A 19,328-nucleotide genomic window follows, 5' to 3' on the forward strand; every position below is an offset into this window, starting at 1 on the left:
CTACTGTTCTGAGTGTGACTCTTACACTTTGCACCAGTGCCCAGGCATCCATAGTCCTCCTACCACTAACAGATCTTTGTTGAACCCCAGACTTGAGGAACAGACATTCTGTTACTTATCAAGAGCAAAGAAAAGCCATCTGGCCTTGTAAAGACCAGACATGAGTCCAGTAGGTAACTATAGCCAGCATCCCCCACCACCAGCATCCATACCCAAACAGGGCAAGGCTAGGAAGAGTCCCTTCCAAAAAGCTGTAACAGGGATAGCTTTGGCTCTGCAGCTGCATCAGCATTTCCTGGGTCGTGGACACTTCAAGAACAGATCAGTATGAAAATGAAGATTATGCATGGCAGAATTCCTTCAGACAGGATCAAACACAATCAGGGAAGCTTCTTCCCATTCCTTGTCTCCAGAAATAAACAGTTATTAATCCAGTTTCCATGAACACTTTACATGTTCCAGACACAAGTTATCTCTTAAGATTTCTAGTTGAGAGCTGGAGAGACGGCAGCTCAGTGGTTAAGCGAACTGACTGCTCTTCCAGAGGACCCAGGTTCAATTCCCAGCACCCACATGGCAGTTCATAACTGTCTGTAATTCCAGTTCCAGGGGACCTGACACCCATGGCAAAACATCAGTGCACATAAAATGAATACATAAAAAGAATTCTAGTTGAGGCTGGAGATGTAGCTCAGTGACACAGTGTGCTCACTACACATAAGGCTCTGGGACTGCACACAATAGTTTTACCTTACTTCTTCTATAACTGTTTAATGTTCTATTTGGTGATATTCTTGAATTTCCCCAAACACATCCTACAGTGGCACGTGTTCGTATACACTGAATAGCAAAATTACTGAGGTCAAGCCTACATATGAGGCTGATAGATTCTACCACTTGTCCTCCAGGAATCCTTATGGTTTACACACTGTATGAGAATACACATTGACAGCTTTCTTGGTGTTGAAGAATGCGGGCTCCTACACTGCAGTAGCATTCTTTTAGAAATGACACCACACTGAGTAACCTTACTCAGGCCAGTGCTAAGTAGTAGTCCTGAGTTGCACTTCCCTGATGACTATAGATGGGGAACATTTCTTTAAGAGTTTCGTAGCCTCTTCTGAGAACTCCTTAATTCTGTGCCTCGTTGTTAATTGGGTTGTTTTTGTGATGCCCAGTTTTTTAAGTTCCTTATATATTTGAGATATTAGCCCTCTATCAGATGTGTAATTAGTAAAAAATCTTTTCCTATTCCATAGCTTACACATAACGCCTTTCGGAATGATGGTATCCTTTGCCATACAGAAGCGTCTCAGTTTCATGAGCAATTTATTAATTGCTGTGAGACACTTTCCTATGTTGAACTATATATGCAAGGTGGTGGTAATCTGTAAGCTTTGTTAGATATATGTATACCAAACAGCACATATGTACTGGGGTCAAGATTTGAACCAGTACTAAGTGACAACCTTTTCTATTTCTTTCAACAATTATGAGATCAGACTGGAATGTTTGGCTTAAAGCCCTGGCCCTAACATGTGCTAGCTGCAGCAACGTTAGGTAAATTGTAACTTCTTTTGTCACTGACAACAACAAAGTCCTCACTGGGCTTAGGCTTTATCCCCAGCACAGGGGGAACAAATACATTCACTGGCAAAGGATCGCATGCTAACAGATTTTGAGAACCACATACACCACAATGACAGTTGAACCAAAGTGAAATAGATTAGCATCCATGGAGTTCTATAACAATCTCCAACATAATAAACCTCAAGTACATTTGAAGCTATATTCAATATGGTATAGCATATTCTACTCTACAAAAGTAGTGGAAAGGTTTTTCTAATGATCGGGAAAAGCCTTAGACAACTGGAGTACCAATCTAGAGTTTTAGAGCACCATCTGTGGGGAAGAGCTCAGCTGCAAGCGGGGCCTGCTGTGGTATAATGCACACTAGGCTGTAACATCTGTCACTGTCACATACAACTAGATGTGCACTGTAATCGCAAGAGCTCTGGTGAGGTCTTTTATACCAACGCTTCCCCTTAGCCCAAAGTCGTTAAGGACAATGGCAATGTAGGACAGATGCCACCTGCATAGGCCAATACTGTTGAAGCTTAGCTTTGGATGTTAGTTGACAAAAATCAAGTACTCAATGGCAATAAAAAGTTTCCACACCAACTTGTCACACAGCAATATGCTTAAAGACATTTACCCTAACCTCACCCAACAGCTCAATGCAGGGACTAAGGTTCCCTCTATCAGTGGCTTCACACACACAGGAAGGCTGTACTGTTGTTGCTCACAGTCTTGGGAATGGACAAAAATGAAGATGAGGTACCTCCACTGCCCTTAGGCCCCCAGTCCAGAGCAGCACTTCCTCTGAAATTCCAGTTAAGAACTGAGTTCATATACTGAACCACGAGGAGGTCATAGTATCCAATAACTACCATGGAAAAGTGGAAGAATCTATGCTGGTAACTTTAGCTGCCATTTCACCGTCACCCCCAAGCTGTTTTTTCGTGTTTACTGAATAGGATAGGATAATATCAGGGCTCTCAAGAGCTGGCAGGAAGGGCATGTAAAATACACACCATATGTAGCCCAACCTAGGTCTGTCAAGCAGAATGTAGACTTTGGTTTCAGCAGCTCCAGCTCCAAGGACAACTGGGTGGCTGGCTGTCTATATCACTGACTGCCAACCACCACAAATCCTTCAGAGATGAAAGATCGGCAACCCCCAAAATGGCAGCCAAAGAGCTGTCAGAACCTACCTTAGAGGTCAGGGTGTTACAGCAGAACCTGGAGTGAAACTGACACCAGCATCCATTCTGGCATCTAAGCAGAGTTCTTCCTCAAGCTTGCAGCTCACTGAGGTTCAGGATCTGTGAACTTGCTTGGGGCTAGGAAGTGGTTGAAGGCTATGAAAAGTCAACGTACTTTGGCAGTAACACTAGTCATGTAATTTCAAATTTCATTAATTTCTTAATGCAAATTTCTTAAGCAAAGCAACAAGTTCGATGCATCATCCTTCACATTCCGCTCTAACCTACCTTCTTCCTGCACACGGGAGATGTGTTTACTCTTCAATTACACCTGTAGTTAGAGGGCTGGAAATGTGGCTCGGTGCTCTATCAGGACCAGAGTTTGGATCACAGGACCCACACAATTGGGTTACAATGTGTTAACTAGCTCCAGAGGATCTGACATACTTCTGGGACTCTGAGAAAACACATGTACACACACAGACACAAACACATCTTTAAAAACAAAACAAAACTCTGTAGTTGGGACAAACCCCCTGTAGATTAACAACAAGAAAAGATTAGCAAGAATATTAACATGTGCTCAGGAGAAAGAAAGCAACTCAAAGCAATTGGGAATGAGTATACCTTAAGTGCATTTCAACTAAGAATACACTGCAGAGAAATGCTAAAAGAAAACCAATCCTGGGCTGGAGAGATGGCTCAGAGGTTAAGAGTATTCTTCCTGAGATCGAGTTCAATTCACAGTAACCACATGGTGGCTCACAACCATCTGTAATGAAATATGGTGCCCTCTTCTGTCCTGCAGGTAAACATGCAGGCAGAACACTGCATACATAATAAATATTAAAGGAAAAGAAAAGCAACCCCAAACTTGAGAAGTGAAAAATAACGTGTATAAAGACACACCACAGATTTATAAAAAAGCTAATGGCTACGGAGGTCATAGGCGAAATGTAAAGTTGCTGCAAAATGAGCATGATATTCTCATAAAATCACCTTCTAAAGGATATGTAAATGTCCACAGATTGCTGCCAGGTTTGATTTGCAGTGGGCAGCAGTAACTGGAGATACTAAAGTCATGAGATCAGCCTGAGAAAAGTTCAGAGAATATCAGAATAGAACAGAAAGGATGGGATGGAATGTTGTGACCGTCTTCTAGGCAGGCCATGCTATCAGACTCGAATTCTCAACAGATCTGCCTACGGGTACAGACCCTTGTCCTGGAGTGGGGAGGGGCTCACGAGGGTCTATGAAGGTTACTAATGCCATTAGTAAAAGTGTCTATGCTCCTGTATACAAATTCTCATCCAGGCTTCTGTAAGAAATCCTAATGATACTCATTGCCCCCTGCCAAAAACAAACAAACAAACAACAACAACAAAAAAAAAAAAACCAGGAAAGACTAGTTGAGAAGGTGATAAAAAATAGGACAATCGGGTGTAATAGGAGATAAATATGAGTAACATATATTTTATATATACACATATATATGAAAATAATGAAACTTACTATGTACAATTAATACAAGCTAATCTATGTAAAGAACGTCTGCTGTAGCAGATACCTTCCAATTTTTAGATAAGGGAAAGGGAACTGACCTTTTCTGTTCTTGGTGGGACAGGGTTGCCAAACACTTTATTCAGAGGTTTGGAGAAGGGTTTAATAGGTTCACATGACCTAATGTCCTCAGCAGGGGAGATTTTTCAAGGCCTCCCCATCACCATCCGTTTTTTTCCTGTGCTTGCACAAACACAGCTAGACTTCGACATTCTGTCTTCAGGGCATTTCCTTCACTCCTCATTGTGTATCAAGTCACTTATCACCATCAGTGTCACAGGACTGAGATACACCCTAGAGGGTCACTTAAAAAAGCACACTTCTGGATGTCTATGAAGCTCCTTCTAGAGAGATGGCATTGAGGGGGATGGGGATGACACTCCCTCAATGTGGTGCCTAGAGGCTCAGGAGGAAGGAAGAGGCCCACAAGAGTAAGACATCCCACATCCCTACCCCATGCTTCCTGGTTGCCATGGGGTGAGCAACTCAGCTCTGCTTCAGTCCCCCATAAATCCACCGAAGTCATACAGATCTAGATACAGTGAAACCCAGTGACAGTGCACCCACACACTTGAAACCACGATATAAAATAAACAACCCTCCCCCTCCTCCCCCATTTCTCTCAGGTACTTGTCACAGCAGTGAAAACTGACTGTGGCCACACAGGTGCATACCGACCTTTCACTACTGCGTTCCCTTCTTCTGAATTTCTGATACTTCTCAGTCTGAATGACTTCTATCTCGATAAGACTCGGGAGTCATATGACACTCGAAGGCAAAGACACCTTTAAGTTGACAACATCCTCAACATCCCCAGCTGTGCTCAGAACAAGAGCGACAAAAACATCAAGGCCTTGATCTGCAGAGTGACAGCTCTGATGAAGGACTTTCAATCCTGCAGTTCTTTGAAAATTACATTCGCAATCATCTAATTCCCAGGCATTACTGCGCCAGGCACTATCAGAATCGCTCCTTAAAATCATAGTTCGTAGTGGCTCCGTTCTCTCGCAGCACGCTGCTGAGAGGGGATCTGAATAGTGAAGCGTTATCCTGCAGGCGGACAGTAAAGTCCACTCTTTATCATAGACGCGCCGGGGAGAATGAGAGAAGACAAGTTCATTATTTAGCATTGGTTGCTTTATTTTGCATTTTTAAAGTTCACAAAACCTTTACAGTATCTGCCTCCCCCATGTTGATCATCAAGGCTGATCAAGTAAGACATGAATTAGGCATACTCAAAAACAACGGATAATTTACAAACATCTCTCTAATCAAAAACATTTTACAAAATACATATTCTAGTACACATATGAATTTATCTACCTAAGACTTTAAAACTTATTTAAAAAAACAAAAATAAACAAAACATTTAACATTGACAAGTCTACAGAATAACGCTGATGGCAAGCTAGAAATAGCTTCAAATGCTGAATGTAATTTGAGGGAAGGAGATTATTGGTTGGACCTAGATTTAAATAGTACTAATAGTAAGATTCTGTTTTTAATGAATTTCTACCAAATGAACAATTCATTTGCCTTGGCAGCTTCTCAAACTTAATAGTTGTGCATGTTGACAACTTGATTAAAGGAGCTGGAGACTAGTGGGAGGGAAAAAGAAAAGTAGCATCAGTACTTCCCGTCTTTCCCAAGGAACCAGCAGTTCAGTTATTGCTTCCACTGAGGAGGCATATGTCTATAAAAGGTATGTATAGAATATCAACGCCAAAAACAGCTCCAAGTGTTCTCACTTAAGAAATGTGAAAAAAAATAAACGTCCTCAATTAGATTTTAATTTTCAAAGTGGCATAATATATATCTTCACACATCCATTATAGGGCTCATTAAAATTACTCATACTGCTATTTCTACATTAAATATAATCTGTATGTACTTTGGGGTATCTGTGAGGACAGCATCAGTGGAGGCCACCGAAAGTAATGGCAAGCATGGTGGCTCACAGCTGCAAGCCGAGCAATCAGGAAAGACAGGCAGGAAAACCAAAGTTAGAGGCCAAGGCAGGAAAGTCTGAAGCCAGCCCAGGATACACAGTGACACCCTATCTCAAACTAAAAGGTAAAAAAGCAGAAATGAATGAAAATGGGGGGGAAAAAAAGGAAACCGAGTATGGTGGCACATGTGCTTAATGCTGGTCTATACGGAGATATTCAGGCTAGCTAGGGCCACACTATAAAATCCTGACCCCCCCCAAAAGTAGATAATGAACTAGGACAGGAATTAAAATCATGATTTTTTTTAAAGGTACCTAACATCACAAGTTATGTGTTTTGGCTCAGTGCTATGCCGGAATGGCCCAGGAAATGAGTGGGATGCAGTAATTGTCTCTTCACTTACTCACTGGCTCGCTCCCACGGTGAGGGGAGGAGCTGTGCTGGCCTCGCTGTTTTCTGCCTCATGTCTACGATAACACTTTTGAAGAGGGAGATTCTCTAAGTCTACAGAATTGAGATCATGGAAACTAGCAGAGAAATCTGTTGTTTAATCGAAAGCACGAGCTCCTTATCAGGTTCTTCTTTGATAAAGAACGGACCTAAACATAACTCCAGGTTCTTTTTTTTTTTTTTTTGGTTTTTTGAGACAGGGTTTCTCTGTGGCTTTGGAGGCTGTCCTGGAACTCACTTTGTAGACCAGGCTGGCCTCGAACTCACAGAGATCCGCCTGCCTCTGCCTCCAAAACTCCAGGTTCTTAAATAGTCTAATTTTTCAGTGGAGTCACCAGAAGTGTTTCTGAGAAATCAACTTCAAATGCATCTCAGATTACCCCTCCTATCAGTCTTTATCTATAATGTTGTTCAGAGAGAGCAGTCAGGACTTTCACCTCATAGGAGAAGTGCAGGAAGTTCGCCGACTTGAGAAGAAGATTTTGTTCTAATGTGTCCTCTAGAAATTTAAGTGCTTCTTTCTTATGCTAAATAAGAATGAGTCTCAAAGTAAATATCGTAAGATAGCAAAGTTCTAATTCATTAACATAGCATATTTTGATGTCACCAAAAGGTCCAAATTGAAGAAAAGCAGCAGCAAGTCAAACTCAACAAAAAATGCTAACAGTGCCATGATATGCAACCTGGAATGATCTCTATCTAGAAATTATACTCCCGAGACCAACACACCATGGAAGACTATCGAACATGAATTAAGTACAGAAAACTGCTCTCCAGAACTGCTTTTTTCAAACGCTAAAAAATTAATTGAACATTATTTTGGGGAGGGAGGAGGTGTATGAAGATCGATGAGAATATTCTACACACAGGGAAACCATTCTAACTGAGATACTTTAAAAGCTATTGTACATGTTTATTTGATACTAGAAATGTGGTCAGCTATCATAAAGTATTTCTCTTCATCACAAAATAGTAAAGATTTAAACAATCCAAGGAGAAAACATCTAGAAGCTTTAAAAAAACTTGTTTGACCTGGGCACTAATTCTTTAAAAAGAGTCTCCAAAATCTTGAGTAGAATTATCATACTCAGTAATGAAATGTTTGAGTTCTTCAACACATCGCTCACCTATTTCATGTAAATTCTGTCTCAATGCAAACTGTATAGATTTTTCTAATGAAGGGTCTTTTTCAATCAGCATTTTCACCACCATCCCGAAAGTTTCACAGTCTTGTCGGTAAACCTAGAATGTTCAAATATATTTTGGTTAGTATTTCATTAAGTAATTACTTATTTAAACGCTTGGCTGACTGAGCTGGCAGAACTCTATGATGCTGAAATCTAGAAGGGATACATAGTAACTTGGCTGAACCTCCACAAAACAGGCATAACCACTGCTGGAACCTGTCTTGGATATCTATCTGTTCACAACAGAGTAAGGACAAGGAGACACCCATCACTGAGTAGAAACATGGCAGGCATCTGGAGCAATGCAACCTATCTAGAGGGTGTTGGACCCAAGGATAAAAGAAGGTAAGAACAAAAGCAAGGCAAACAAACCACTCACCTATTTCTTAAGAAGGAAAAGGCTAGACAGAAGTTGTCAACACACCTTTAATCCCAACAGAAGCAGAGGGATCTCTGAGTTGGAGGCCAGTCAGGTCTACATACCAAATTCCAGGTCAGCCAGGCTATGTATAGTGAGACCCTGTCTCAAAAAAGAGAGGGTAATGGGGAAAGAGGGAGAGAGGAAGAGAAAGGGAGGGAGGAGGGAGGGAGGGAGGGAGGGAGGGAGGGAAGGGAGGGAGGGAGGGAGGGAGGGAGGGAGGGAGGGAGGGAGGGAGGGAGGGCAGTCCAAGGCTGCCAAACCTCTGACTTCTAAATGCTGGGATTAAAGGTGTGCACTACCACCACCTGGCTATATTTTAGTTTTCTAATGTACAATAACATACCACCACTCTTCAAAAACTGATTTTATTCATTGTGAAATCATAGATTTGAGATGCAGATGAGTTTTACCACAGGGTTTTTGTTTTGCTTTTGGTGGATATGTACATACACAGAGTGTGGAAGTGAAAAGCCCACCTCTCCCACCTTTCCGTGTTTTACAGAACTGAACTCAGGGCGGCAGGCTGTGAGGCCAGCACCCCTACCCACTGAGCCACGGTGCCAGCTGGTCACTACTAGTTTGTGGGGAATACGGTTCTGAAATCTCTGCAATATGTCTTGGTTGCTTAAAAACCGTATTTAAGGACAAAGGCAAATGTAGTAGTGTAGCTCACAACAAACTGAAGCATCGGTTTTAGGCCAACCCTGTAGTGATATAGTACTTATGATTTATTAAAACTTGACTGTGGATTCAGAAAAGCAAAGTCAGTCACAAGCCATAGAGACCAGGCGCACACCTTCATTCCCAGCAGCTAGGAGCCACGAGGTGGTGGTACACACCTTTAATTCTAAAACTCAAGATCAAGAAATAAATGAATTTCTTTGAGTCTAAAGCCACCCAGATCTACACAAGAGTGAATCAGTCTAAAAGAGAATTACAGCTCACACCTTTAATCCCAACATTGTTAGGGAAGTGTATAAGACAGAAGCAAGGTCTCAGAGAGGCATTCATTCTCCAGCCACACTGAATAGGAACCCTCATTCTCCAGCCATGCTGAGTTGGTTACAGTTTGAGACTTGGTGAAGAGTTTTGTGAACAGCCCTTTCAGCCTGAGCTAGAGCTGAGAGCTAGTGGCTGGCTGTTTTGCTTTTCTGATATTCAGCTTGAAGTTTGAACCCCATTATCGGTCTCTTATTTCATGTTGCAAACCCGAGCTACATTACAGGTTCAGCCTGAGACACAGAGCAAAATCTGTGTGACAAAAACAAGACAACAGGAGGGGAAGAGAGGACAGGGGAGGGAAGGCAAGGCAAGGCAAGGCAGGCAGGAGGGCAGATACACAGAAAGATGAACGGGGGAAGGGAAAGAGAAGGAAGGGAAAGAATTTACCAGGTCCAAGGAAACGGAAAAGAACTTCTATCTATGAGGCAGCAAGATGGCGCAGTGGGTAAAGGAGCTGTGCTGCCAAGCCTGAGGACCTGAGTTTGAGCCTACATAGAAGGAGAACGAACTCCTCTGACCTTCATTAATGCGCATGCACTGGTACACACACACACACACACACACACACACACACACACACACACACACACACACACACACACACACACACCACTCCACTCCTAGTGGTCTTGTTAGCAATAGTATAAAAACATATATACTTTTCTAATATGATAAAGTCAGTATATAACCTATCATGTTCAACTCAACATTTTATATTCCAGTTTATCCCGAGGTGAGGCTTCCTGGAAATGTAACTGGTATTATTGTTGCACAAACCTATCAGAAACAGTGTATTAGTCACATACATCACATGTAGTATTGTGGCAAGAGGCACACTAACGACTGATCTCACCGCACATGATCCCCAAGTCAGGTCAACAGAGTAGTGTGGGAAAGGGGTCACAATGCTAGAGTTGTGTGAAGGTGAATCCCAGCAAACACAGAGCTTACACAACAGTGCTCTAAGGCCAGCCACAGGCTTCGGCAGACTGCTTTGTGGGTGGCCTACATTTTACTGGCTGTTTAGAAAAGTAACAGATGAAAATAATGCTACACTGAAATAACCTGCATAATCTTTAATGTCAATCTGCTTCCTACTTAGACTCCACTTCAGAACACAATTGTTCCACATTTCTTAGTATGAAAAAAGTATCCTGAAATTCTAACATTGAAACCATGACCTCCTGTCACAAGAAACAAGTTTTGCTTAGTGTATGTTTTAAGTCCTTTTTGAATTATCCACTGGAATATAAAAATGTTTGTACATTTTTTTGGGCAGGAATAACAAAACTATTGAAAGCAACATAACTGTCGACTTGAGGGAATTTCTCTAAAAGACTGTTTAAAATGCCCTAGTTGGACATCAGATAGGAAATAGATTTAGTTAAAGGAAGACCTCACCCTGAAACATTTTATAAACACAACTTGAAACTGTCAGGAACCTATTTCCGAAATCTGTTCCACTGTAAATCCAATCCCCGGCAGGAAGGGTGTAGCTCTCTGCAGCAGAGCTTGTTTGCCTATGGTCCCTAGATGGAAACGCATCAATAACCTGCAGGGCTGATCGCTACAGGCCACACAGGAAGACTCTTGCTGTTGTTGTGCTTGGACCTCATCAACGTAGGAAGCAGGTCAGTGTCCGGGTGGGGCTCATACAAACTGCACTGAGAGCTAAATCTGTCAGTGGAATGAAAACACCATCCAAAGCTGTTTCACAGTCTTTACCATAATGGCAGTGTTAACAACCAAATTCTCACATAGTACTTTCAGGAATAAATTCTGGTTACTAATTATGTTTTCAGACCAAACAAAGATTTTCAGTTGAATATAAAGGATATCTTGGCAAAGCAAACTCAATGGCAACTCTGCTCTATTTAAAATTGCTTGTCAGGGCAGGACAGGTTGCAGAGTTGGTAGAGTTCTTGTTGAGCATGCATAAACTGTAATTCAGCGAGTAAATGAACAAACACAGCAGCTTGGTAGGGCAGGACGCTACGTTTACTCGATGTTCCATGAGGGGAGGGAACACAAAATTAAGGCAAGATAAGATGTGGTTAACACATGCATTCCAAGTGTGGAAGATTCGGGGAGGGACATGATTGCTGCTTTATCCAACAAGACTCATTTCCTCTGCTGTTGCTGTCTCATTTCAAATCATTTCCTTTAACCAAACTCACTTGCTTAAAATACTGTGTCCTGCTTCAAGAGGGTCACATCCTCATGACAGAGGTAAACAGGGATAATTAAAAACCAGCATAGTTAGATGAGCAGGGTAGGCAGAAAAGGAGTTCCAAGGCATTGGATTCCCTGGAGCTGGAGTTACAGGCAGTTGTAAGTCACCATGTGGATGCTAGGAACTGAACCTGGGTCCTCTACAAGAGCAGTCAGTGCTCTTAACCATCTCTCTAACCTCATGGAAAATCTTTTATTTAGCACTATTCCCCTAAAATGTCAGAAATATGAGTTAAACATGTTACTGAATTACTCCTTAGAAGAATCAACAGTCTGTGCTTTCCATGGTACCTTATCTTAAGTTAGGAATCAACAGAATGCAGCTGTGAAAACTCCAAGTATTAGTGGAGATTAACGACATATTTCCAGGCAACTGAGCTCTGTGTCAGATAGTAAGTTTTCTGTTTGTTTTTTTATAAGACTAAGGATAGAACCCAGGTTCTTACTTATTTGGCAGACACTCTACCTACCACTGACTTAAACCTCCAGCCTAGTAACATAGTTACAAATATGTCAAGGGAAATGTTAAAAACATTTTTAATTAAATAACAATAAAATGTCAAAATTTGCAAAGGTCTGTCTGGGTTGTGGCGTGCACACCTTTAATCCCAGCATTCGGGAGGCAGAGGGAGGTGGATCTATGTGCCTTTGAGGCCAGCCCCGTCTAGAGCTCATACCAAGACAGGCTCCAAAGCTACACAGAGAAACCCTGCCTCAAAAAAACAAAAATTGCAAAGGGCAACAAGAACTGTATTTAGAGAAATAGGAAAGAATCAGTAGTTATGACACTAGAAAAAGAAATAAAATTCAAAGTAACTAAAAAAAATTAAAAAACTACAACATAAAAGTTAAATTTAAAACAGGAAGTAAGGATTAGGAAAATGGCTCAGAGAGAAAGCCGTGTTACAGAAGCACAAGCAGAAAGGTCTAATTCAGGCTCCATCTGTCCCAGAGGATCTGTCTCTGAGGCAGAGACAGGAGGATCCCTGAGGCTTACCTCATATAGAGACTACAAGCACACATCACTATGCCGTTTGTGTGGTGCTGAGAACGGAACCTAAGCCTCAAAGCTACCACAGTAACCACACAGTCACTAGAAAACAAAGGGGTAGTAGAAACTCTCGTCCCACTAATCAGACGAAATGGACCATTTCAGTGAAAGACATAATCTGCTAGAACTCTTAAAAGGAGAGACAGGGTCATCTGAACAAGTCACATCCACCTCATGGCACTCACAGAGCAGACAGTTGCAGATGCAGGGTTCCACTGGAAATTCTACCAGCACTTGAGGGGATGGAGTAGAAACTTTCAGCCACCTCTTCTAGAAAACAGAGCTAGAAGTTCTCCCTAACTCAAAAGGCCTACAATATTCAACTGCACCAACTCCAAGATGCAGACTAAGGAGTTCAGTTCAGTGAACAATACATGCAATGCTGGCGTGCCAATCACATCAGTACTAAGGAGAGAGCACCTGCAAGGTGAAAGGTTGTTTGCAAAAGTTTCCACAACTACAGGTACTGAAAGCCATGCACAGAAATTAACATTTTAATTAATACCGATTCTTTTAAATTGGAAAACTGATAAGCACACAGATGTTGAACACTGCAGACAAGTTTAAACATCTAATTTGAGTCTACAGAAATGAAAAGGCATCAAAACTATTGTAGCTTATGTTGCTCCCAGCACTGTATTAACAGAAAAAGATGTAGTGTCTTAGGGTTTCTACTGCTGCAAAGAAACAGCATGACTAAAAAGCAAGTTTGGGAGGAAAGGGTTTATTCCATTTACATTTCCACATTGCTGTTCATTATTGAAGGAAGTCAGGACTGGAACTCAAACAGGGCAGGAAGGAACCTGGAGGCAGGAGCTTGTGCAGAAATTATGGAGGGGAGGTGCTTACTGGTTTGCTTCCCCCGGCTTGCTCAGTCTACTTCCTTGTAGAATCAAAGACCACCTGCCTAGGGATGGCTCCACCCACAATGGACTGGACTCTCCACCATTGATAACTAATAGAGAAAATGCTTTATAGGTAGATCTCATAGAGGCGCCTTCCTCTCTTCTGAGGACTCTAGCTTGTATCAAGTTGACAAATAAAACCAGGCAGTACATAGAGGCTGCTAAGAAATACATTGTGAATACAGAGATGTCGGCTACTACTAACATTTAATATGTAGATGAAATTATTATAATCACAAATTCTAGCACATAGCCTAGTATTTATGCGTGTGCGCACGCACACGCGCGCGCACACACACACACACACACCAAAGCTATAAGTGCTGGTATGTAGCTGGTGGCGTCCTAGCATATGTGCAAAGTCCTGGCTTTCATCTCCAACACCACAGTGTAAACAAATACAAAAACTAAATAACAGTTCTGAAAAGAGAAATGTTTATCTGAAGGCTTTATATTTTATATAAAGAAGATAGTCACAAATATTAAACTCTACCCATGACAAATATATTAGTGTGTTCAGAAATGAAGTACATTGCGATATACAATATACTGATGCATGCATTAAAACTAAATGAACTAACCAGGGCTGGAGTAAACACACAGACACAGACACAGACACAGACACAGACACAGACACAGACACACACACACACACACACACACACACACACACACACACAGGGAGAGACCTAGGCACCTGTGCTGCTGACCACACCCATTTTGGACGTGGCTACAGGTGCATATGGGCGTGTGGAATTAAGGGCTGAGGAGACGGACACTTGCCCTCTCTTGGGGTTCAGTCAGGTCTCGGAATGCAGTTGAGACTGGATTTCTCAGAGCGCCAATTTGGCTATCGGTTTCTCTTGTGAGTGGTTTTCTTTGATAAATTGATCACCAATAATCATATCCCATAACCCCATAACAGTTGGTGTCAGAATTGAGATTCTCAGCACACTGCTGAAGGAGTGCTCAGGCTGACCACAAGCACTGCTTGCTGAGATGCCCGTGGCACCAGGTTGCATCTGCCCAACAGTAGCAGTGAAGCCCAGCAGCACGGGCCCTGAACCACCGCAACTTTCCTACGCCCTCCTCCCCCCAGTAGTCACAGTCAGGTGCCTGCTGCCATCCTGCAGCGGTCCAGGCCAGCCACATGCTGTCGCCACAGCTGCACTTGGGACAGCACGGGGTCCAGCTCCTTGACCAGCTACCGGTCATGTCCTGCTGCCTGCAATTCACATGGGGCTAGTTTTCACTGCCCCTTTAACCAAATCCTGCCCGTTCTAACTTTATGTGAAAGCCACTTAGAATTTTTCAGATTCCATCTGGAACGGAAAAACCATCTGTGACTGGATTCTGCCCCGGCAGTACACCTGTGCCACCTGCTGGCCAAACAAAGCTACTACAAGTTGAGATCAACAGGTTAAAAACAAACACCCCAGCCTCGAAACTAGAAAATCTACAAGGCAAGTAGGTACTTTGGCCATTAAAGACCAAATGAGCATCACTGGATGAATGAGTTCTGTATACAGCTAACCTTGTGTATTAAGATCACAACACAAAAGCATGGGTAGGAGAAGCAATCTTGAAAGGTATGAAGAGGCACCAAGATGCCAGATGCCTTAACTTTGGTGATACAGAAGCTTGGGTAGGAGAAGCAATCTCCAAAGGTTTAAAAAGACATCGAAATACCAGATGTTTTAATTGTGGTAGAATAGAAAATCTAAGAAGAAATTACAGGCAAAGCATTCCTAGAAATAATGCTCTTCCTAGGAATGACTCAAAGACAAGGCCTCAGCCTTCGGGATTATGTAGGAGATGTGGCAAAGGCTGTGAGCATAGATCAACCAGAGACAAAGTAACCCTTTACAATCAGGAAACTCCTTGGGGGCCTCTCGAAGTCCCCCACGTAAAGTGTTTCGGTCATTCACAGTCACTGTGGAGGACAGTCTCTCCCAAGATAATTAGAAGATCCACTGCCTATTGTAAAGAATAATACTGCTCTGGATAATAGATTAGCTACTGAGGTTGAACCAATCATTAACTGGAGGAAACAAAAACATATATTTTGGCCTACAAGAGGCAAATGTTCAATTCTTAGGGACTGGAACCCTATCTCTCAAGTAAAACAAAGCATGAGATAGGCTGAGTGTATGGGGCCAGAATGACAAAGGAGACTGAGGCCATATGTCGTAGACATCGAAACAAATCTCTGGGGTCATGATGTATCGCAACCAATACCCAGGTTAACATTCCTCAGGTATCAGATATGAATCATAAACAAGCTCTTGGTGGTGTAAGGTACTACAGAAAATAGATACCAACCATCCAGGCTGTACATAAACAGAATATGTGTGCCAAACCTACAGAGGAACCAAAAGTCCTACCCTTAAAATGGCTAACAGAAGAACCTGTCTGGGTAGGGCAATGGCCTATGACCTCTGAGAAGCTAAAGGCTTTAGAAAAGCTGGTTCAGGAACAGCTAGATGCTGGACATATTGAAGAATCTACTAACCCTTAGAATTCCCCTGTATTTGTTATCAAAAAGAAGTCTGGTAAATGGAAAATGCTTACAGACCTGAGAGCCATCAACAAAGTAATTCAGCCTATGGGATGTCATTGCCTTCTCTGATACCTAAAGGATGGCCTATTATAGTCATTGATCTAAAAGATTGCTTCTTCACTAGACCTTTACAAGAAAAAGATGGGGAAAAATTTGCCTTCATAGTGCCTACCTATAACAATGGAAGGTCTTGCCTCAGGGAATGTTAAATAGTTTTACACTGTGCCATTATTTTGTGCAAAACCTTTGAAAACAATTCACAAACAATTTCCACAATCCATAGTTTACCATTATATGGATGATATGTTGCTGGCTGATTCGAAGGAATGTTGGAAAAGATGTTTGAGACAATAAAGGAAAATTTATACCTTGCTGGGGATTACAGTTTGCCTTTGAAAAAATACAAAGAGGAGATTTTATCAATTATTTAGGTTATAAAATAGATATACAAAAAATTAGACCACAAAAAGAGCAGACCGGGCTGGAGAGATGGCTCAGAGGTTAAGAGCACTGACTGCTCTTTCAGAGGTCCTGAGTTCGATTCCCAGCAACCACATGGTGGCTCACAACCATCTGTAATGAGATCTGGTGCCCTCTTCTGACCTACAGGAATACATGCAGGCAGAACACTGTATACATAATAAATAGATCTTTAAAAAAAAAAAAAGAGCAGACCAGGAGAGATCGTTAACAGATTCTTAACGATCTCCAAAAACTACTAGGGGAGATTTCTACAGATAGTTACTGGAGAAGAAGGGCATGATTTGAAACAACTAAAAATGGCCCTAACGGGGGACAAGAACTTAAATAGTCCACGAATATTATCAGCTGAAGCTGAAGAATTAGAATGGGTAGAAGAGAATACTAGAAGCACATGTGGACCATGTGGATCTAGAACTAGGGATTTTGATGTAGAGGGAAATTATAGTACCTTGAACTAACGAGAAAATTTCCTCCTAATGGAAGGATAATTAATACTGGCAAAGGGCTTGCAGTAACTTTTTGGGAACTGTTCTTAGCTCTGAAAAGCTGGATTCTGTATCACACATTTATTAGAAGTAATGGCTATTCTGGGTATATCTGCACAAATAAAAACTGACAATGCTCCAGCATTATGTCTCCAGGAAATTGGAAGAGTTCTTCAAATATTATAACATAAAGCACATAACTGGTACACCACACAAACTCACAGGACAAGTCGTGGTCAAGAGTTCTAACCGCACTTTAAAAGAAATGCTCCATAAACAGGTAGGGGGAACAAAGACCCCTAAACACATATTACACAAGTTTTATTAACATTAAACTTTCTTAATGCTAATGAGAAAGGACAAACAGCTGCAGAAAGACACTGGACCAAAGAAAAAACTTCTGAACTAAATCAGCAAGTATATTTCAAGGATGTAATGACCTCAGTATGAAAACCAGGATATGTGTTACGTCAGGGAAGGGGTTTCGCCTTTGTTTCCACAGGAGAAGAAAAGCTTGGATTTCATCAAAATTGATCAAGACCAGAGAAACCTTGAGGTAAGGAAAGATGACAGGAAATTCACAAAGTCATATCCCATGAGTCACATGGAGACCTTACAAAGGAAAGGGAAGTGTTTTGTTTTTGTCTTAACATGAAAACCCATCTCCAAAAAGCAAGAAGACACTGAATGTGTAGATGCCTAAAGAAGAGAGGATGGCTATCAGAAAGAACCATCACACAAAGAGGAACTGATATTTGGTACCAATGTCTAATTCTCTTAACCCATATCTTTACAAAACTCTTATTTCTCTTTACTTTCTAGTACTCTTTTAGTCCCAATTCACTTCACCCAACGCTGGCTTTGGAGTTGGATCTGGCTATCCTCCTCTAAATCCAAGCATGTTGTTAACATAAAATTCAGAGTTTTTGTATTATTTCAAGAAGCCAACTGACACAAGAAAACAAAATCTAGGGACTGTCTTTTATCTATACTTGGTTCTTTCTCTGAAAGTCTAATTTTCCTCATATTTATTATCTTCCTTATTGTTCCCTTTCCCAGTATGCATACCGACAAAAGTTGAAATTTCTTTGTTGACATTAATGTTTAAGTCCTCCACAGTGAATAAAGACTTTTCTAACAGCAATCTTCAAACTCTCCGGAAAGAAAATGGGGCCCCACTTTATCAATTCCATATCTGATCCAACTTAATGCATCTGAACGGACTATTACCAACCCGAAACCGGTTTGGGACAACATCGCTCTAGACAGCTCTAGACAAGCTAACTAACTGATATGGCGCACCTTCTTATTACACTCTGACCAGAGCCTCAGACAAGAACTTCAGTCAAGCATCTCCCGCCAAACAGAGACAGGGTACAAATGTTGTAGCTAGTCCACTCAAGACATTCACTACTCTAACATTTTCTTCCTACAGGACCCCATGAGGTTATCGTCAGCCCATTTCAGCAAGAAGTAATTCTGAGATTACTACACCCCCTTTCCATACTGTTGACATTAAAGGATAATTTACACTTGTTTAAGGGTTAGTTTTCAATTGTTTAGGTTGGGACTGGAAGGAGGTATTCAGACTTGGGCATCTCTTTCAGATAAGTTTAAGGTTTATGAAATAGATATGCCTAGGATGGGATATAGGTAGATTACTATAAGTTCTGGTGATTTACAATTTGTACATCACAATTTATAATACTGTGTAAGGTCTTCTTTCTATTCACGATGTTTGATGCATAAATATCCTTATCTTCTATGTTTATATGCTTTATATATGTTTAAGACATTTTGTATATTGACAAAATTTAGTTTTGTTTTAAGTATAAATATTTTCTTTAGACTAGAAGGGGAATTGTAAGGAGAGACCTAGGCACCTGTGCCGCTGACCATACCCATTTTGGGCGTGGCTACAGGTGTGTACAGGCGTGTGAAATAAAGGGCTGAGGAGAGGGGCACTCGCCTTCTCTTGGGGTTCCAGTCAGGTCTTGCTTGGAGTGCGGCTGAGACTGGATTTCTCTAATAAATTGATCATCAATATTCATACCCCGTGTATGGTCATCTTTTCATAACATACATACATACATACATATTCAGGTTCATATCCATAGCTATGTACTCACATGCACACACTTCTTTTCATTAGAGAGAATATCAGGGTCTACATCCACAGCTATGTACTCATATGGACACCCTTCTTTATTATTCCTTACAGTATTTTACATTGAATTATGTCCGGCAAGTAATCTAGAGATGTCATAAAGTACATTGA

At 41.4% G+C, this 19,328-nt stretch overlaps 1 protein-coding gene across 10 annotated transcripts in view; it reads right to left on the reverse strand.

The window, feature by feature from the left end:
* Positions 1 to 5,444: 5,444 nt before the first annotated feature.
* The window catches only part of Pphln1 (periphilin 1), a 94,645-nt gene continuing 80,761 nt past the window's right edge, over positions 5,445 to 19,328 (reverse strand). For all 10 annotated transcript variants that reach the window (XM_040753934.1, XM_005067136.4, XM_005067135.4 and 7 more), the window contains one exon: positions 5,445 to 7,966. In XM_040753934.1, coding sequence (XP_040609868.1) covers positions 7,772 to 7,966 — 195 coding nt within the window. In that variant the 3' untranslated portion in view covers positions 5,445 to 7,771. The remainder of the gene's footprint in view (positions 7,967 to 19,328) is intronic.

Source organism: Mesocricetus auratus, unplaced genomic scaffold (genome assembly GCF_017639785.1).
Source record: "Mesocricetus auratus isolate SY011 unplaced genomic scaffold, BCM_Maur_2.0 Super-Scaffold_100010, whole genome shotgun sequence".
NCBI classification, from domain to species: Eukaryota; Metazoa; Chordata; class Mammalia; order Rodentia; family Cricetidae; genus Mesocricetus; species Mesocricetus auratus.